Below are 22,576 nucleotides of genomic sequence, written 5' to 3'. Positions count from 1 at the left end.
ACATTTACTTCCTGTTTCTCACAGGAAGAGGACTTTGAAGATATGATTAGCTCAGCAGAAGCCATGGATAGCCAATACGGCCACCTGTTTGAGATGGTCGTCGTCAATGGCGATTTCGCCGTGGCATTCAACAAACTGAGGGCGGAGCTGGAAAAGCTTGAGACGGAGGCGCCTCAGTGGATTCCTGTGGAGTGGACCAGTCACACCGAACAGAACACAGAGAGCTTGTGCTGATCACACTAAGAGCCTGGTCATACATGTCTCATTCCCCTGCTGAGGGGAGGATGGCTCATAATAATGGCTGGAATGGAATGAATGGAATGATATCAAATACACGGAAACCATGTTCAATACCATTCCATTTATTCTGTTCCAGCCATTACTATGAGCCGGTCCTCCCCAATTAAGGTGCCACCGGCCACCTGTGCTCACACTATAGTGTCAAACCGTACTGTGTGGGGTCAGATATTTTGTTTTCACATTTTCCTTTACAGCACAGTTCCAGCCACTTTGATGGATGCATAACCAGGCCAACCTAGTATAGCTAGGCTTGGCCCTATAGTGTGATTCAGGCAACAGAGACTGAAGAAACATAGAGAGAGAGCATTTCACATCCATTTTTTCTTCATAAGTTCAACTCACTTCACCTTTTGACGCACATAAAAAAAAACTGAAAGATTACACATGGCCGTCAACTGTTTTTAGTCAACATTGAGAGTGGTTACATTTCTCAAGCCCCATCCCTTACCTGTGGGGTGACCCCTTTATTGTTGTTTGAATCCTAGATGTCCTCTTTTAAACTAGAAAAGGACTCTCCTGCCAAAACAGAGAAAATGTCAAGGAACATGGTCACACCCCTGAAGGAATACAGAAGTGTAAGGGGAACCACTCAAGGCAGAGAAAATGATGTACAAACTCAGATTCATTCGATTAAATCAAAAATACTATAATCATTATTTATATGTGTAATATGTAGACAGAGTCTAGACGGCCTTCATGAGAAATAACTAGTCCCAACTTTAAGTTAGTCACAGAGCACAGCTCTTAAAGAACTATAGGAATCGAAATCCCTACGCCTCCTGTCTGACCATAGTACTTACATGTCCAAAACAGTGTTATTGGTCCCTGCCGCCTACGTGCCAGCTTTTCTTGTCTTCGAGTTCGCAATTCTACATTGGCAATTAGGGTCGAAACATTAAAAACCTCCAAAAGCTTGTGGTCACACAGACCTTCCCCCTGCCAAGTTACAAACACGAGCATGTAATTACTTTGACAGCTGCAATACCTCAATTAACTGTAATGTATCCCAGAGCAAATATTACCCGGCCCAGACACTCACCAACACTAACAGCATGCTGCATATAGAACAAGGAAACAGTGCACACAAGCATAGTCAACACTTAACAAAATATATGAAGAAAGTGTTGGCGAAACTAAATTAATTGAAGATATTTTGACAGGGAAAGGTTAACAAGGGAACATGGACAAGATGAAGCAGATTCATTGCTTTTGTTGCTGAAATGGTAATAAAAATTTAATTGTACAGACATTGTGGTAGGAGTGATTGAATGTGAAAGGATTACGTTGTAAGATAACTAATTAGAATTTGTTTCTGTTCATGTGTAAAGTTAATAAGCAAAAGCATATGATTTAAAAGTTGTGAAGTGTGCACTTGTCAAGAGTTCATAATTACAGACAATGTCAGAAAATTGTCATAAGTGACATATCATTGACAAACATTTCCATTCAACAATGACATATTTCATGGTTAATGAGGAGAATGACATACAGCACACAACACGCCCAGTAAATCTTTCAGTAATTCCATTTAATGGATGCATTCCTGTGAGTACAGGGGGATTTCCTTCCTCTTTTGGATCATGCTGTCAATTGGGTGTGAAAGAGTGTAAATGTGTCCATCATGTCTTAAAGACGAAACCGCCGTCATGTGAAGTCAGTTATGTGTTCCCCGGCGATATAGGCTCTCGAGCCGCCTAACATGCTGACCACACCACTCACGCGAACTTGTGTCTGCGTGCGCTATCGCGAGCATTTTGATTTTGTCCACCCACACCAGACGCGATCAGAACACGCAGGTTGAAATATCAAAGTAATATTTGTTTGGGGACAGGTTGAAAAGCATTAAACATTTATGGCAATTTAGCTAGCTAGCTAGCTTGCTGTTTCTAGCTAATTTGTCCTGGCATATAAACATTGGGTTGTTATTTTACCAGAAGTTGTCCTGTACTCCGACAATTAATCCACAGATAAACGGTTAACCGAGTTTGTTTCTAAACGCAGCAAAAAAAAGAAATGTCCCTCTCACTGTTAACTGCATTTATTTTCAGCAAACTTAACATGTGTAAATATTTGTATGAACATAACAAGATTCAACAACTGAGACATAAGCTGAACAAGTTCCACAAACATGACTAACAGAAATTGAATAATGTGTCCCTGAACAAAGGGGGGGTCAAAATCAAAAGTAACAGTCGGTATCTGGTGTGGCCACCAGCTGCATTAAGTACTGCAGTGCATCTCCTCCTCATGGACTGCACCAGATTTGCCAGTTCTTACTGTGAGATATTACCCCACTCTTCCACCAAGGCACCTGCAAGTTCCCTGACATTTCTGGGGGGAATGCCCCTAGCCCTCACCCTCCGATCCAACAGGTCCCAGACGTACTCAATGGGATTGAGATCTGGGCTCTTCGCTGGCCATGGCAGAACACTGACATTCCTGTCTTGCGGGAAATCACGCACAGAACGAGCAGTATGGCTGGTGGCATTGTCATGCTGGAGGGTCATGTCAGGATGAGCCTGCAGGAAGGGTACCACATGAGGGAGGAGGATGTCTGCCCTGTAACTCACAGCGCTGAGATTGCCGATGATGCTGTGACACACCGCCCCAGACCATGACGGACCCTCCACCTCCAAATCGATCCCGCTCCAGAGTACAGGCCTCAGTGTAACGCTCATTCCTTCAACGATAAACGCGAATCCGACCATCACCCCTTGGTGAGACAAAACCGCGACTCGTCAGTGAAGAGCACTTTTTGCCAGTCCTGTCTGGTCCAGCGATGGTGGGTTTGTGCGACATTGTTGCCGGTGATGTCTGGTGAAAACCTGCCTTACAACAAGCCTACAGTCTGAGCACTGATGGAGGGATTGTGCGTTCCTGGTGTAACTTGGGCAGTTGTTGTTGCCATCCTGTACGTTTTCCAGCAGTTGTGATGTTCGGATGTACCGATCCTGTGCAGGTGTTGTTACACATTGTCTGCCACTGCGAGGACGATCAGCTGTCCATCCTGTCTCCCTGTAGCGCTGTCTTAGGCGTCAGTCCTCATGCCTCCTTGCAGCATGCCTAAGGCACGTTCACACAGATGAGCAGGGACCCTGGGCATCTTTCTTTGGGTGTTTTTCAGAGTCAGTAGAAAGGCCTCTTTTTTGTCCAAAGTTTTCATAACTGTGACCTTAATTGCCTACCGTCTGTAAGCTGTTAGTTTCTTAACGACCGTTCCACAGGTGCATGTTCATTAATTGTTTATGGTTCATTGAACAAGTATGGGAAACAGTGTTTAAACCCTTTACAGTGAAGATTTGTGAAGTTATTTGGATTTTTATGAATTATCTTTGAAAGACAGGGTCCTGAAAAAGGGACGTTTCTTTTTTTGCTGACTTTAGTAATCGCTCCTCCTTCAGGCTTCTTCTTCTTCTTTGGACTTTAAATGGTGGTTGGCAACCAACTTTAAGGTGCATTACAACCACCAACTGGACTGGAGTGTGGACTTCAGTTCATCTTTCAATCACCCAGGTGGGTATATGCTCCTAAAACCAATGAGGAGATTGAAGAGATGGGACTCGCATCGCGTCAAGCGTCACAAATATAACCAAGTTCTATTTTAGCGCCTGACTACGCAGACGCTCATTGACTTGCGCGAGCAGTGTTGGTGCAATGATTTAATAGCATGTATTTTGCAACGCTAGCTGTGTGGTCAGCATGTAAGAGGTATTAGAAACATAAAAAGCCATACTTTATTGGATGTGGAGTCTCGACAAGTAGAATTAGACTGAGATGACCAAATCACGGACCTTACTGCAATTGGTCCTGCTCACTTAGGAGTTAGGAATTTAGTAATTGTATAAGATTGTTTGATGAAAATATGGCTGAATCGTCCAAAAGCATTGAAATAGAAATATTAAGAAAAAATGTGTTGTCTTGCCATCAAGTCAACTATTACAAGGCAACTATTACACTGGAAATCATGTGATTTAATGCAAATATTGCTAAGTTAAAGATACAGGCTTACTGTTGGATGTTTTCAACGGCTAAATTATTTGATGAGGAAATAGTGGTTTATGGTTCCTAATCTTGCCGACCGTCTAATACCAAACTTTTGGACACTGTCCGTGGCAGCCTTGCTGCTAGACACTAGCCATGGATCCATCTGAGCGTGGCAATATAATTTTATAACCGTATTGAGCATCCACAGGCACCCTCTGACATCATAACAATCCTATTAAAAAGAGTGTAATGATCCAAGGAAAATCCTTCTATTCTTTGTTTACTGTGGCTCGCAGTTCACCTATGATCTATTTTAGAGCACAAAGGAATGTCCAGGGCAATACTTTACTTTAAGCATCCGGGTATAATGCTTTATAACTTGTGTGTATGAGCCTTTGTAATGTCTCTATAAAGTAGACTGGTCATTAGAACCATTGATTTCAGTACAGTTAAATATACACAGTGATATGATCGATTCTTATTTTGTAAACGTGCAATATTTCACAAGCTAAAAGTATATGCTGTCATGCTTCTTTGAGGATCCTAACTAAGAATAGAGGGCAATTGGACATGTTACATTTAGTTACATTTTCAGAATTGAACGAGTCGAAATGGAATTGACTCTGACTCTGACCCCTCAATGGAATTGACTCTGACCCTCTGAACCGTGTCCGAGCAGGATAGGTCCTTAACGCTCTCAAAGCATACAGACAGTTTTAAAAAGTAAGGTAACCAAATTGCTTCGTTTTACTGTGGAACATAACAGCTCCAAGCTACCTAAAAAGAGACAAAGTCAATTCCCAATGTGTTTATTCCACAGGTCTCCAAGCTACTGAATGAAGAAAGAGCAGTCTAATGTATCGCTAAGGGACAGGACTTTATGAGCTGTGATGCCATGTAATATTCTCGGACTACCGCTAAGGAATGCATGTGTGAAATGTATGCTACCTGATGGGAGATGCTGCATGTGTTTTTCAGCTTTGAGATGTTTAAACCGAACCTTCCCCGTTGTTGCTGAATTATGTGTGTGGTTGAGTGTCATGGGAAGTCTACCTGTACTTTGGTACAAGCTGCCCTATCATTCCAAGTGTGTGTGACAAGTAGCCTAGTGCAGAGACAGGGACCGTGTAGTGTTTTGGTAATCTGGTGTTCAATTGGGTATAAAACTTTATTTTAGCGTCAAACTGCAGTGGAAGGTATGCGCTGTCTGCAATACAGATTTGCGATTGAGAAAAAACACATTTTCTGCTTATGTTGGGAGTATTTGCAGGCCTTTTATTTGACTCTTTTTCACTTGAGGGATTACTGTAAAAGCTAAGTGCCCAACATTGTGCTGGGCACAGAGCCTGAAGGTTGTCATAAAGTAACTTATGAACAGTCAAATGTCTCTGTTAGAGTGAGTTTTCATCACCGCACAGCTGACTATCAATTATACTGCTGCTTTTTTTTTTTTTTTTTTACACATAAGTGTGCTCACCACTATATTTACACTCACTCTTCTCTATCTCACTCGCTCTCACTAATGCACACACACTGTTGCTTGGGGTGGGGTCGGCGCACCGATGTTGTAAAAGAAAGTATATATGTTTTTCAAATGTCTGGTAACACTACATTGAGTTACTCTTACCCCTGTGTAGTAATGCTGTTATTACAGTAACACTGATCTGACATAGTACTTTAGTTACATGTGAAATTAGGAACCATCCCCTATTACTCTTACAACAACCGCTCAACTCTATTTCTATGTAATTGCTTTGGTACTATCTAACAACATGTTAAAAATGGTTTCTAGTGCAATTACAGTGTTACTACACAGGCGTAAGGGCAACTTAATGTAAAGTATTCCGTCAAATGGTTCCTTTTCTACTGTCTTCATCGTGAGTGCCCAACATAACTACCTCTCACTCTTATGATGACTCGTATGCTGATTTGTGTTGATCTCCAGTTATAGACCCAGTTGAGCTAATACAAAACACAGCTGAGGGGTTTCAGTGGACATTAGAAACCGTGTCATTACACCTATACATTCCCAGAATCCCTTCGTAAAACCTATGTTATCCGCAGACATGGCAGTTGAGGAAAAACACAAGGTTTCATGATCCTTATGAAGGAAATATCGGGAGCATGTGTCAGATGACTTAAGAACGTATGATGGCCTACATTCTTAATGCTTACAAACTTCAAAAGAGCTCAGTAAAGTGGCCAAGATGTGCCGATCCCCGTCACAATCCATACACGCTAGTTCATCTATTGGCGTTCTTGTTGCATGGTATTCATCCCAAGTCTTGGTACGACATACAGTGAACAGCTACCTCCACAGAGCCGAGAAATCTGACTTTAATTGGATGTTGAAAGAGCCATAGCCAGTTAGACACAGGAGAGCAGGTTACTTGAACTACTCAGACAACACTCTCTCATTGGTAAAGGCAAGACTGGCATCAGCGTCCGGTTTGTAAAGGTCTGGTTCCAAGAGGCTCCTCCAGATGAGCTGTCTTTTGGACAGGTGGCTTAAATCCTGAGCGCACCGAGACCTCTGGGTTACTTCTCTGCTTGTATGTCACAGTGAGGATGGAAAGCTACTGCATGTATTCGGATTTGAACTTCTGCAGTTGCGTCTGATGTTGTTTTGGATAAAACGAGCAATCAAAAGATGAACAACATTGTTGTGAAGAGGTCAAATGGACAAAATATTTTGGAGGAGCGCAGGAGAAGCGGTGTGGACTGTCTGGTAACAGATAGACAGCATACAGACTTACAACCATGCCAAGAGTCAATAGAAGACAACCCTGTTGTTATGTATAGGAGGTATGGGTAAGCACAATTTCTATTTTTTTGTCATATACATTGCAATTTACAAAGGGCAAAATAAAAAATACCTGTAGCTAGGTTTCCATCCAATTATGCACATTTTCCCACAAGTAGTGGGTTTCCACTAAATGTAGTGCACACAAAATGTACTTTTCCGCTTAAGTTTTCATGTACCGAATAAAAATATAAAGTTCAACATGTTTCCCGTGCATGTTCAACTCTAACGAAAGTTTTGTCACAAAAACTGTTCCGAGTTAAATGGCAAATGGCCAAGACTGGTCTTGGCACGTGCGCTCTAGCCAACAGCTCGCGGATACAGATGAGATTATTATGGATAAGAGCGAGAATATTTCTATTTGTCAAATGGTAGTCAAGTATCGATCGTCATGTCACCAGAATAAGACCCTAAATATATATTGTAAAGGAGCATCAAGCTCCATCACCATAATTTATTTAATCGGTAGCCTAATAAACTGCACGGTTTCCCGAGTCCTAGTGGAACATACATCATATCCCCGAGTGACTCCAAGTTTACTTCTGGTTATTATATCAATATTTGCGCATGAAGGTGCTTCCACCACCGTTTCTCACATTAACTCATTTTACAGACACAAAAAGATCCCATCATGTCGAACAAACAAATTCTCTGTCGGCATTTATAAAATTGTACCGGCATCACCTGTTTCCATCACAGCTGTCGTGATTTGTTATATACAATTTGACTTTACTCTCACAATAACTGTGGATGGAAACGTGGTAATTGATCAGATGTATTTTTACACGTTTAAATATCTTCAGTGCAGCCTCTTTTTTGCATCTATACATTTTTTTTCACACAAAAAAACACTTTATATTTTATGAAATATATTGAACATTGTCTGTAATGCTGCAAAAATGTTGTCATATGGAAAATAAATTGTAAGTGTTGTGTATGTTAGACATTACTTATTCAAATTGCAAGGAGATGACAGATATGATCATGATCAAAAGGCATGTTCGAAATAATTGGGAGATACCAGGTTATATCTGTATATTTAAGGAACCTGACCCATACATCCCCATCACTGTGAGCAAACTTTAGATTGCTTACACAACCCAACAGTGACATCTATGGATTCCCACCAAAAAGACATTTACATAACATTTACATTTTAGTAATTTAGCAGACACTTTTATCCAGAGCGATTTACAGTTAGTGCATGGATCTTAAGATCGCCAAGAGACAACTACATATCACATTCGTAGAAAGTACATTTTTCAACGAAGTTATCAGCAAAGTTAGTGCTATGCGCGGGCTGATTTTTGGTCCTAGTCCGTTCCTGAAATATCAGCAACCCTATCCTTGTAATAAACCATGAAATGGTGACAACTCCTCTCCCATCAGAAGATTAAGCGTAGTTCTATCATATATCACCTTACACACAGGTCTTGTCTGGGCGGGGTCAAAGTTTGCCACAAGCGCCAGGCGCTTCAGGACATGGCGAGGCCTCTTAAGCAGTGGCTCTACAAACACAAGGACAACCCCTACCCCACCAAGACAGAGAAGGTCCTGCTCTCCCTGGGGTCCCGCATGACTTTAGTACAGGTGAGCTGAGGCAAACCACACACCCCTCAAAGCAAGGTATGGGTTTGGTCATATGGATACTACCATGGAAGTAAAAGCAGAAGCCGGTCGGACATTTTTTTAGCTGACAAGTTGAAGTTCTGAAATTCATCAAATTAATGTTCCTTTTTTAATTTCTTTATGCTTATGTTGCAGGTCTCGAACTGGTTTGCCAATGCCCGGCGGAGGTTGAAGAACACAGTGAGTCAGCCAGACTTGAGTTGGGCTCTACGGATCAAACTCTACAATAAATACATCCAGGGCAACGCTGAGAGAATGAGTGTCAGCAGTGAAGACACCAGCTCTGAGGGTAAGAGAGACTGGGGGTAGGCTAAGCAGGGTTATAGCTGGGGATGTAATCTCAAAAATTCTAAGTGTTCATTTTAGCACTCCCCAAGTGTCTATAGTGTCACCACACAGAGTTAATGTTACACTTTTTAAAATTTCTGTAACTCTGTAAAAAGTAGAAAATGAACACCAGCCATTAACAGAAAATTCACGCTACAAAAACACTGTAGGGTGTGAATTTATGCAATGGTGGAAAAAGTACTAAATTGTCATACTTGAGTAAAAGTAAAAATACCTTTAATAGAAAATGACTCAAGTAAAAGTAAAAGTCACCCAGTAAAATACTAATTGAGTAAAAGTCTAAAAGTATTTGGTTTAAAAAAATACTTAAGTCTCAAAAGTAAATGGAATTGCTAAGATGTACTTAAGTGTCAAAAGTAAAAGTATAAATAATTTGAAATTCCTTATATTAAGCAAACCAGACAGCACAATGTCATTTTTTTCCATTGATGGATAGCCAGGGGCACACTCACTCAGACATAATTTACAAAGGAAGCATTTGTGTTTAGTGAGTCTGCCAGATCAGAGGCTGTAGGGATGACCAGGTATGTTCTCTTGATAAGTGTGTGAATTGGACCATTTTCCTTTCAAAATGTAATGAGTACTTTTGGGTGTCAGGGAAAATGTAAAAAGTACATTATCTTCTTTCGGAATGTAGTGAAGTAAAAGTAAAAGTTGCCAGAAATATAAATAGTAAAGTAAAGTACAGGTACCCCCAAAAATACTTAAGTAGTACTTTAAAGTATTTTAACTTAAGTACTTTACACCACTGAATTTATGTTATGCAAAATCTACTCTCTGTGTATTTTTTTTACTAATAGAGTTGCTGACCTTTTAACACTGCAGTTGAAACTTAAAAATGTATGTTTGAGATATTCAGCCTCTTTTGGAGACCAAAGGTAGTTCACGAAGGACAAACATTATTATTATTATTACATTTTTTTGCAGATGATGAGTGTCACTTACAAACTCCAGCTAGCCAATCAGAGCTCTCCAGGCCCTCACTTAAGAGTGTCATCAAACAGGAGAACAGGACTGATCCTGCCTTCAGTGACGACTATGTCTCTCCACCCCCCAAGTACAAGAGCAGCTTGCTGAACCGGTACCTTAACGACACCCTGCGACACGTGATGGCAACCTCTGATGACGTCACAAAGTCCCACCTGAGGAACCACTCAGAGTCGTTCAGCTCCAACGAGTGTGACGACGACCTCGTCTCGCCTTCTTCCTCTGAAGCAGAGGCAAACTCTCTCTACCATATGGGTAAGAGGTTTCTTTGGAGACACTTTACTTGAAACGCTGAACAAAGTCTACAGAACGCTGCCATACGCAGGATATAAGAGATGTCATATGCAGACATACTAGCTAACGTACTGTAGCTTTACAATGACTGGACTCGGTTGTGGCTCAGTGACTTGGCATAACGCTAACCAACTAGCTTACTTCAAGGGTTAACGGTAGAATATGCAGAAATAGCTCCACCATTTCCTGGTTGCTAAAATTTGAATAGTTTGCCTAATTTTAGTTTACGTGACAAAACAAGCAGTCATTATGTAGAGAATCATTGTATCGTCTAAACCAGGGATGGGCAACTCTGATGGGGGTGGGGTGTGTGACGCACTTAAGCGTAGTGGGTGCGGAGTCAGGCGCATGAGGCAGAAAGTACTGAGTAGTGTTTTAATTAGGCACAGGGAAAAAATTGTGCGTGCCAACACTCATGGGCGCAACAAACACGATACCCAAAACCAGGACCTAAATAGTCCAGAGGGAAATCCCAAAACGAAACACGCTACCACACTCAAAACACAGTGGAAAAATTAAGCCCGCACAAAGAGCAGGCGGGCCGACCAGCTTAAATAGCCCAACTAAACGTAAACAAGAAACAGGTGTAACTAATAAGACATAACCAACAGAAAAGGGAAAAGGGATCGGTGGCAGCTAGTAGACCCCGCCGAGCACCGCCCGAACAGGAAGAGGAGCCACCTTCGGTAGGAGTCGTGACAGGGGGCCACAAAGTTACATTTTAGAGTTAATTTTCTGCAATTCTGCACAATTTGCCATGGCATTTAGAGAACATTTTGCTGTTTTACAGCAAGCTTGCTGCATTTCTACACATTTTGCTATGGGGCGGAGAGAAGATTTAGCAATGTTATAACAAATTGGAAATACATTTGCCAAAAATATATAATTACTCCTGTCTACTGTATACAGAAATAAAATTATTCAAAATACTTCACCAGAGAGCATGACTTTATTAGCTTATTTTAAAGTTTTATTGTTTCAAACCTCAAGCGTGTAGGCCTATGCCTAGTTGGGAGGCCCTCAATTTGGGCAGCGCCAATGGCAACAGGTCTAGCTGATTATTAAGGTGTGGCTGTCAGTGAACCGCAATACATCTAAAATATGTGAAGATTATGTGTCTTCAGTATAATTTGAAATGTTGAGACAAGAAGAAGGGGAGGGGTGTGTGTGGCAAAGATATAGGCAAGTCTCCCTCCAGAATGGCTCAGCTGTCTCCTGCCAGTTCTTGCACATTATTGTTTTGTGTTAATTGTTTGCCCTTTGATTGTTAATTTTCATAAATTCCCCATTACACGTTACCAGTAGTAAATTTATCGTTAATCCCCGTCATTTGGTTACATTCATTTCTGTTAATGCGTGGATTAATTAGGCCTACAGTCATTTACTGTGAAGTTGGAGTGAAAGCGTCACAACCTGCTACACTTGTGAGAAACACGTTTTGGTTTATTTCATACCATCATTTCCGAGTTTTGTCAATGTTTTCATTGTATTTTGTTTGAAGCGCTCCATGTGAGCAATGAGCACGTGTCTGATTTTTCTGTCCTCTTAATGTTGATGGAGCGTGCGAGCATTAGCACACATAGGCTAACTGGATGTCTGATTTCTGATTGTCTTAACTCACCACCACTAATAAGCTAAGCTTCTTAGTAATTTTTTCAATCAAGTTAGTTAATTTAAAAAAAATCCATTGTGAACAATATTTCCTCACCGTATTTGAAAAATCTTTCCAACACTCTCCCCCTCGATAATCACCAGGCTTCGGTGTGAAAGAGCAAAATGTCATGCTCCGAGTATCCCATATATCCAGTGGAAACCTTATAAATTTGCCTACCTGAACATGTTTCATTTTGCGCATAAACAGCTGTGTCTGTCCGGGGCTCACTGGTGTGGAAACTCTTAGGGCCCGGAATAGGCTAGTTGATATAATGTTGCAAGTTCGCAAGCTTTGAGAAACAAAAAGCATAGATATAGCATACATAGAACAGATCTACCGCATCATAGACTTGCTTTTAATGCAAATGGCAGATCTATAACTCACATTTCTATGTGCATTTGGTCGTGTCGTCCAAAAAGTTATATTGCAGATTTAAGATTTGCCGCTTTAGGTTTGCAGAAATTCTGTTCATTCAGTTGGTCTTATCTGTCAGTGTTGAAAGCTTTAACAAGACACAACTAGGTTAGAGGGAGATATGTTTGACACTTGGGTGCACTTCAGGACCTGAAGTTAGGAGCACTGCCCTGAATTAGGTTGTCACGCCCTGGCCTTAGTTATCTTTGTTTTCTTTATTATTTTAGTTAGGTCAGGGTGTGACATGGGGGTTGTTTGTGTGTTTTTGTCTAGTCGAGGGTGTTTGTAGTGTCTAGGGGGTTTTGGTAGAGTTTATGGGGTTGTGTTCAGTGTAGGTGTTTAGGTATGTCTATGGTTGCCTGAGTGGTTTTCAATCAGAGATAGCTGTCTATCGTTGTCTCTGATTGGGAGCCATATTTAAGGCAGCCATAGGCATTAGACAGGTTGTGGGTAATTGTCTATGTCTAAACGTTAGTAGCGTGTGTCTGCACTTTCGTTTTGTAGCTTCACGTTTTTTTTGTTAGTTTGTAAAAGTGTTTCGTGTTCATCTTCGTCAATAAAAAGGAAGATGTATTCGTATCACGCTGCGCCTTGGTCCACTCTTTCACCAGAAGACGATCGTGACACAGGTTGACAATTCTAAACTCCAGGAAGGTCCTGGAACAAAAGCAACAGCTAATAAGAACTTGTGCTGACATCTAAATCCAATGCTTATAAAATCCTTGATCTTGTTTAGCCAAAGACAAAGTAGTAGACTACTTCATCGGTCCTATGATTTCCATGATCCATATTCTAGAGTGCGTTGTTTCCTTGCCATGGTGGAAAATAGCAGATCTCAGGGTCAATTACAGAATGTCTAAGATTTTATTGTCCCCAAGGTGAGACATAAGGACATTTGCCAAAGTTTCTGGTACAAATGGCGTTTCAATGTGGATTTTTGCTTAGACCCTAATACTAAAGCACCACAGACTTGCTTCTGGAAGTTCAAATAACTATATCCACACTCAAAGTTGCAAGTATAGTTTCTCAAATTGGTTTATAAACACATTACAGTATATATCACATTAATTTCTTACCTCATTAGCCTATTTCACAAAATAACTCGTTTTAGGGTAGGCTACCAACAGAACATTGGTAAAACAGAACATTACATTCAGATATCAAGAAACATTTCGGGTTTTCTATACAGGCACACAGCAATTTTTTTGGTGTGTCCCTGGACTATTTAGAGGGTTCTTAGAGCTTCTCTGGAATGGGAGTGGAGAGCAGTGCTGAACCTTGATGCAGTCTCGAAAGAACTCAGAACGTTAACGCTTTTTTATACTGCACTAGGGAGGGGTAAAAGAGTCACTACGCCTATCTGGGACATGCTAATTAGTGTTGTTTCTTGGATGTCCAATATAACGACAGGTCATCAAACACTAAATCTGCCTGCCAAGTGAAAGTCTTCAGAAAGCGTCTACACACTGGGGATCTTGACGTTGAAATATGCTGTTAAACTATAACAAGTGGTCTTTCCCTTCGAGGAGCCAGAGACGAATAAATCTTACTGGATTCATGTTTTATATGGAGTGAGGACACTGCACACTTTTTTTTAAACTAGTTTGTTGCAAAATGAAAACATTCATGCTGAGACAGAAGTTCCTCGTTTTCTGATACCCTAGATGAGCAGTTCTAATTCTTGGTAGCTTGGTTTCAACCTGTCTCTCAATTAGCAACTGATTTCGAATCTGTAGTGCCAATCCAGCTCTGACTAACTTTTGAGGGCAAGTGAAAACTATCTGCCCTGCATCCCCTTGTGCAACACTACAGTATGAGTTCATGACTTCTATGATCAGAATGGAAATGTTATTTTCAGAGTAAGCCAAGGAATTTCATATTTGTTGTAGTTGATGTCCCAGGTCAGACTTGGTCTGAGAGACGCTAACATGATTGTTAAGGTCTTGTACAAAACACTATTTCAGTCAAATGAATGGAGAATTCTTGTAAAACATAAATGACGCAGGGATAAACACAGCAGAGTCCAATTTCCCCATAATGATTTACATGTGCATTTGTATTTAGTGATAGGTTTCCAGAAAGTACTGTTTTATTTTTTTAAACATAAATGTCAGAACCACCAAGAACGAGTAGAGACATTCAGTAGCAAAATGTGAGAGGCGTCAAATGATTTATTGTCTGCCTATAGTTGCTCTTGGCCTGGGCCTTGTTATAGAAATAGGAGTCTGAGATGTTTCAGGCAGTGAATATTGAAAGCGGCATTTTGTATGCTCGCAATTGGCCTCTAATTCTCCTGCTCACAGCTCCCTGAAGATAAATATACTTGACTTTTCTGACTTGTCTCAACAAAAAAGATAGCCCTACTGCTGTGTTCACATGAAAAACATGTGCGCAAACATGCAAATGAACACACTATTTCTTACTCATTCATAAACCGAATCATAAAAAAAGGATGATAACACCCAAACTATAAACAAAGTGCATTTTTGTAGATTGATAAACCAACATTTGAGCTCAACCCAATACGTTTAGTGGAACCAAAGACACCCAGAAGGTGAGACATTGCCCACTAAAGATCCACAGAGGGAGTATTACAGTACATGTCGCTCATTCACACAATACTCCCATACACATTTCTATGATGTATGATGATCTGCAGTACTCAGCCAAACATAAAGGGAGAGAGGGCAGAGGGTGGATTGAAAAACAGTTCTAAAAACTTTCTGGATGCAAACGAGCTCTGGAGACCTGGAAACAGAGTGTCTGCGTTCATGACACTGCACAGATATTGTATTTTTCCATCTGAAAAGGCACAGGAGAAACATAATTGCATTTGTTTTGGCCGGAGTGCTTATGAGCAGCCAGACTGGAGTACTTCAGTGAGTTAAGGCCCTCTGGCGCAGTTAAAGTGCACATGTACACACACACACACACACACACACACACACACACACACACACACACACACACACACACACACACACACACACACACACACACACACACACACACACACACACACACACACACACAGAGAGAGAGAGAACACATATGCAAACACTGTAATGCACACAGAAACTGAAAATTATGAATAGAAAACACAATGCCAACACACACTCATACACAGTACCAGTCAAAAGTTTGGACACACCTACTCATTGGTTACTACATCATTCCATATGTGTTATTTCATAGTTATGATGTCTTCACTATTATTCTACAATGTGTGCAAACTTTTGACTGGTACTGTATGTAAATAAATATATGCGAAGTATAGGTTCCAGAAACTCCATACTTTATCATTAATTGGCCTTTCCTGTACAATAAATGTAATTCGGGCTTTTTTTCTCTCCATGTTTTCAGACACAGTGAACTATGCATCAACTAGATGTGACAGGTAAGAGTATGTTTGTTTGTGGACCCCTTCTATCCAGTGTACCATTCTTTATATCGAGTAGAAGCGCTCCAGATGCATAAGAAAGAAGACATATTCAATTCACAGTCCAGCATAAAGATGTAGTATTATTCATAAACATGTACTAATGCAACATTTCGCTGTAGCACACCCACATTGGGATGAGCAAACAATGGCAGTCTAGGATGATGCATTTCTATTGATCCCTGCTGTTGTCTGTCAGTAGGAAGTCTCCCTGTTGTGAATGATGATTTCATCTTGGGGAGTGTGCATTAATGATACGGTGTAGGCTCTAAATCTCTAAATCTCTCCTTTACGTCGTTCGCAGTGAGGGGAAGAGTGAGAGAGGCCAGAGGAGGGAGGAGGCAGAGTGGAGAGAGATCCACGCTGCCATGGCTCTGACTAACTTGGCCCAGGGGCAGTGCTGCGCCATAGGGATTACCACGACCAGCTGCATCATCCAAAAGTCCTCCCACATCTCAGAAATAAAGACTGTCAAAGTGTCCCTGCCAAACAATGTCTAGACCACTCCGGGGTGAAGTTTCTCTTGATCTAGGCTTCCTCTCTGCCAATCATAACCTTAACCATTAGTTGGGGAAACGCAAAACTGACCCAAGATCAGCTTCTAGGGACAACTTTACCCTTCACCGTCTGGACCAGGGCCACTCTGGTCCCTTGAATGACATATCATTTAAATAAGAAGTGTTTACACCCTCGTGTTAAATGGTAGTAAGTAAAAAAATAAAAAAATAATACTAAGATGAAATCGATTTAACACTTAACACCAATGTAGAGTGAAGGCAATAATAACCAGTGTTGACCAAACTTTACAGAGTTACATAAACTCTGTGAAAATGTTAAAAGTGCACTATGGCATTTTCTGGTTGTTAAAATTCTAATACTACACCTAATTTCAGTTTGTGAAAAAACAAGCATTTATAGTGTAGAGAATCATTGTACCATCTAAACCGCTGCGAAACATATTTTCCATATCCAACAATATTGTATTTTCAGATGTTTGAAGTTTGTACAAAGCTGAAAGTGAAAGATGCAAAAGCTAAACTTAACCGGAAGCATAGAAATAGTGCACATAAAACAGATATACTGCTTCTTAGACTTGCTTTCAATGAAATTACAGACACAGTAACTCCCAATTCTATGTGAATTAGGTTGAGTCGCCCAAAAAGTTACATATTGCCATTTTTAAAAAGCTTACACTTTCGAAGGCATGAACATGTATTGTGGGGCAATAGACAGTGTACATTTTTATAATTTTAGAGTTGATTTAACACTTTCAATATTGTTGTGAAAGAGAAATCTGAAAGAACAAATGGTTACCTAAATGTAAATGTAAATAGATCAATAGTGCTGTAGCAGTAATGCATAATAATGTGCTATTGAGAGCAGCAAATTTCAGCGTAAAAACAGAACTTTATAACACTAAATACCCGTTTTGGAAACCTTTCCTTTGGTAGTCTCACCTCATGGTCTGGGTAACATTGTTTTGCTTAGTTTCTCGCAGTAAACAATGTCCATGTAACCATATAGCTTTACATCTGCTTAAAGTGCAGACACAGTGTTGATTCTTGTTTCTTTAGAATTGTCAAGAGTCAGTGTGCAGCAGGTAGGACGGAGTCAGGCGCAGGACACAGAAGTGAGTAACAACGTACTTTACTCGGAAAATCACAAACAAATTCCATACAGGGAAAAATATTCTAGCTCGACACAACAGAGCGACTACTTAACAAAGAACAAACACGCACAAAACCATGTGGGAACCAGAGGGTTAAATAGGGAATAAATGATAATGTAATGGAAACCAGGTGTGTACAATCAAGACAAAACAAATGGAAAAAGAAACGTAGATCGGTGGAGGCTAGAATGCTGGTGACGTTTACCGCCGAATGCCGCCCGAACAAGGAGAGGCACCAACTTCGGCGGAAGTCATGACAAGAATGCTGCTGGCTAGGGATATTTCCTCCAGAAACCTACAAGATAACCTACAAGCCTACAAGAAAGCATATATTTAACCTGCCGAAAAGATCATAGTTCTTTCCATTAACCACGCTATGCCTTAAGGTATTCTTCTGAGTCAGTATTTCTATCGGCTGGTAGATGGTGACATTTGTTGGGTCAATGTGTGTATTTTTCTATTTGTAACCATGATATTTGTTTGATTACATGAGAACTATATTTTTCACTATATACTGTATATACTGTATAACCATTTTCTATTTTTCTCAATTACTTAATTTATATTAACTTTAGGAGACTGGATTTGTATCCTAAGAAAAACTATTATCACAAAGTAGAGGTGGAAATACTTTGAATGAACTGCAGCTATTTGAATAAATACTTAACTCTTGTAAATCCTATCCTACAATACGTCACAAAAAATGATGAAACATGCATTTTGTTCTTTGCTCAAAAACCACTTGTGTCTTGGTGTTATAGAATGAGTTTTAAGGCTGCACAACCATATAACATATGCTAGTATTGGCTGGATGAAGGACATGGGAAGCCTTTGACATTTGACAGAGTGGACTTATCGTGTTCTATTTGGGAAAATTCTCCTGACACTGAACATAAGCACATAATCATACATTGGGCTTTGAGACGATTCCCTAAAACATAGCTTAGTAGTATTTTCCACTGGTCCCTTTCTCAATCAATCAATCAAATTTATTTATAAAGCCTTTTTTACATCAGCCGATGTTACAAAGTGCTATACAGAAACCCAGCCTAATACCCCAAACAGCAAGCAATGCAGATGTAGTATGACGGTGGCTAGGAAAAACGCCCTAGAAAGGCGGGAACCTGCCTTGGTGACATCTTGAGAAGTGTGTTCTCAGTCTTGAATGTTGAGGTAAGCTTGTGGACATACACTACCAGTCAAAAGTCTTAGAACACCTTCTAATTCAAGGGTTTTTCTTTATTTTTACTATTTTCTACATTGTAGAATAATAATGAAGACATCAAAACTATGAAATAACATAAACATAAAGTGGAATTATGTTTACAAATTAATTAAAACTGAAAAGCTGAAATGTCTGGAGTCAATAAGTATTCAACCCCTTTGTTATGGCAAACTTAAACACGGTGCATTCGGAAAGTATTAAGACCCCTTGACTTCTTCCACATTTTGTTACATTACAGTCTTATTCTAAAATGGATTAAAAAGTTGTTTTCCGTTCATCAATCTACACACAATACCCCACAATGACAAAGCAAAAAAGGTTTTGGGGAATTTTTTGCAAATGTATTAAAAATACCAAAACTGAAATATCATATTTACATAAGTATTCAGACCCTTTACTCAGTACTTTGTTGAGGCACATTTGACAGCAATTACAGCCTCAAGTCTTCTTGGGTACACTACAAGTTTGGCACACCTGTATTTGGGGAGTTTCTCCCATTCTTCTCTGCAGATCCTCTCAGGTTGGATGGGGAGCGTCGCTGCACAGCTATTTTCAGGTCTCTCCAGAGATGTTAGATCGGGGTCAAGTCCAGGCTCCGACTGGGCCACTCAAGGACATTCAGAGACTTGTCCCGAAGCCAATCCTGTGTTTTCTTGGCTGTGTGCTTAGGGGCTTTGTCCTGTTGGACGGTGAGGTCCTGAGTGCCCTGGAACGTGTTTTCATCAAGGATCTCTCTGTACTTTGCTCAGTTCATCTTTCCCTCGATCCTGACTAGTCTCCCAGTCCCCCCCGCTTAAAAACAATCCCACAGCATGATGCTGCCACCATCATGCTTCACCGTAGGGATGGTGCCAGATTTCCTCCAGATGTGCCGCTTGGCATTCAGGCCAAAGAGTTCAATTTTGGTTTCATCAGACCAGAAAATGTTATTTGTAGATATGAGATTCCTTATATAAATAAAGTATATATATATTTTTTTACATTTATACATTTGCAAAAAATCTAAAAACCTGTTTTCACTTTGTCATTATGGGGTATTGTGCGTAGAATGATGAGATTTTGTATTTATTTAATCAATTTTAGAATAAGGCTGTAATGTAACAAAATGTGGAAAAAGCCAAGGGGTCTGAATACTTTCTGAATGCACTGTTCAGGAGTTAACAAGTCACATAATACGTTGCATGGACTAGTTGTGTTTAATAATGGTGTTTAACAAGATTTTTGACCCCCTACCTAATCTCTGTACCCCACACATACAGTATTTATACCTGTGTTCTCTGTTTGTCTGCCAGTTAGTTTTGTTTTCGTCAAGCCTACCAGCGTTTTTCCCCTTGCTGTTTTTAGTTCCTGTTTTGTCCATTCTGCCTGCACTAACCTTGAGCCTGCCTGCTGTCCTGTACCTTGCCCCACCACACTGGATTATTGACCTCTGCCTACCCTGAAACTACCTGCTTTTCTGCACCTTTTGGACTCTGATCTGGATTACTGACCTCTGCCTGCCCCTGACCTGTCATTTTGCCTGCCCATTGTTATAGTAAAACAACTTGTGTTACTTCGACACTGTCTGCATCTGGGTCTTCCCTAAAACATGATAGAAGCTGCGGCATGTTACATTTCACTGTAGAACATGTCCTGTACATTGTGTCTCAATAAAAGAGGGTGTATTATACATCTGTTAGCATAAGAGAGAGCTGATGGAAGCATGCTATTGTACATATAAGAATAACATTTATTTTTTAAAGTAGCAGACAAAGATAACAGCAGACACACAGCTGCACATTACCATCAAACACAGTTGATAAACTATCCTTCCTAAATAGGCCTATGTTGCATGAACTATTTAACTTGTTCAATCAGTCATTTACATATACACAGGCTCAAAATACAATGTTTTGCGAGATAAAATTGAACCGGTATTGAAAAAGATCCCAAGAAACTGGAGGAGGAGATAAGGATGTGAGACAGAGGTGACGGGTGTGGTCTCCTGCTCCTATCCCATCCCACCAAATCCCCCTGTGGTCCTCCTCTCTCTCTCCCAGTGGTATCATTTCCAGCCCTCGCTCTCCTCCTCTTGAACGGTCTACTCTTCCTGAACGCTCTCCTCCTCTTCCTCTCCTGCCTCCTTTGGTAAACACAGAACAGGGCACGATTCACCCCTGGGTTATGCTTCTTCAAATAGACAATGCACTCTTAGAAAAAAATGTGATATCTAGAACCTACTGTATCTTACAGAAAAAAACATGATTTCACATGTGGAAAATCACATGAAAAAATTTATTTCTGAACACTTCACGTGATCACGTTTTCACATGTGTAGTTTCATGTTATCCCGTTGCTTTACATGTCACATGTTATCATATAAGGCCACATGTGATCACATGAAAACGTGTTCATGTGGTTTTTCTGTAAGGACTAAAAGGGTTCTTTGGCTGTCCTCATAAGAGAACCCTTTGAAGAACCTTTTTTGGTTTCTGGTAGAATCAATCCCTTTGGATCCAGGTAGAACCCTTTTGGGTTCCATGTAGAACCCTTTCCACAGAGAGTTCTACATGGAACCCAAAGGGTTCTAGCTGGAACCAAAAAACAGTTCTCCTATTTGGACAGCCACAGGTGGTTGTTATATCCCTGTGTGCCTCATTGTTCATGTGCCAATAACAGTATCTGAAGATGATGATTGAAAAAGTCAAGATGATGCTGGGAGGGCCGTGGAGTTGTTATGCAGGAATGACGCTCAAGGACGGCTGCCAGAACCACTCATTAAGGCTCAGCAATCCAATGAGTAGGTTCATCACCAGAGAAAAGAGAAAAAATAATCACAATAATCTAAGAAATATTTTTATCCCCTGGAACAATGTGCCAGAAAAGTCTAGATCAAGCATGCCTTGAACTTCTTTCTACAGTCCACAGACTCATCAGATGTATCTTTTACATCTTATGTGTCGTATACTCTATGTACACTAAGTGTACAAAACATTAGGAACACCTTCCTAATATTGAGTTGCACCTTTTGCGCTCTGAACAGCTTCAATTCGTCGGGGCATGGACTCTACAAGGTGTTGAAAGCGTTCCACAGGGATACTGGCCCCAATGTTGACGCAAATGCTTCCCACAGCTGTGTCAAGTTGGCTGGATGTCCTTCGGGTGGTGGACCATTCATGATACACACGGGAAATTGTTGAGCACGAAAAACCCTGCAGTGTTGAAGTTCTTGATTCACTCAAACCGGTGCGCCTGGCACCTACTACCATACCCTGTTCAAAGGCACTTAAATCGTTTGTCTTGCCTATTCACCCTTTGAATGGCACACATACACAATCCACGTCTCAATTGTCTCAAGGATTAAAAATCCGTCTTTAGCCTGTCTCCTCCCCTTCATCTACACTGATTGAAGGGGATTTAACAGGGATCAAAGCTTTCACCTGGCCAGTCTATGTCATGGAAAGAGCTGGTGTTCTTAATGTTTTGTACACTCAGTGTACGTAGGCGTGTGGTGGGACGTTGCTTGTCAGTGGTTATTGAACTTAAACATAATAAACCACAGCAACGTATAAGACCTTGCTTGCTCAGTGGAAAAGCAGGTTTAGGTGGCATATACTGTAGAATCTGCAGTGAATACAATAGAATGTACATGGGCTGCTCTCACACATAAAGAATGGACGTGAATATGGACATGCTTGAAAAGTAGCCTTGAAAAGCAGCCTTTCCTTTCAGTCTCTCTTTGCTTATCAGAAAGGCATTTGGAGAGGTCCGCCACACATTAATGGTACCCCGGTTACCATGTTAAAAAGGGGTTTTGAGGCTCTTGAGTGAAATGTCAAACCTAATTACCA

The 22,576-nt window shown here is 40.6% G+C and overlaps 2 protein-coding genes across 2 annotated transcripts in view; both read left to right on the top strand.

Moving 5' to 3' along the window:
* Positions 1-1,547, top strand: part of LOC129813525 (MAGUK p55 subfamily member 7-like) — a 47,274-nt gene extending 45,727 nt beyond the window's left edge. Inside the window, exon 17 of the mRNA XM_055865814.1 lies at positions 25-1,547. Coding sequence (XP_055721789.1) covers positions 25-234 — 210 coding nt within the window. The 3' untranslated portion in view covers positions 235-1,547. The remainder of the gene's footprint in view (positions 1-24) is intronic.
* A 5,387-nt stretch (positions 1,548-6,934) lies between these two features.
* LOC129814611 (homeobox protein Mohawk-like) lies at positions 6,935-16,502 on the top strand. The gene is made up of 6 exons (XM_055867784.1): positions 6,935-7,095; positions 8,518-8,677; positions 8,852-9,005; positions 9,992-10,306; positions 15,777-15,810; positions 16,157-16,502. The coding sequence occupies exons 1-6, from the start codon at positions 6,935-6,937 to the stop codon at positions 16,350-16,352; spliced, it is 1,020 nt and encodes a 339-aa protein (XP_055723759.1). The 3' UTR covers positions 16,353-16,502.
* Positions 16,503-22,576: the final 6,074 nt, after the last annotated feature.

Source organism: Salvelinus fontinalis, chromosome 17 (genome assembly GCF_029448725.1).
Source record: "Salvelinus fontinalis isolate EN_2023a chromosome 17, ASM2944872v1, whole genome shotgun sequence".
NCBI classification, from domain to species: domain Eukaryota; kingdom Metazoa; phylum Chordata; class Actinopteri; order Salmoniformes; family Salmonidae; genus Salvelinus; species Salvelinus fontinalis.
The sequence above is the reverse complement of the archived record's forward strand: the minus strand, read 5'-3'. Positions and strand labels throughout refer to the sequence as shown.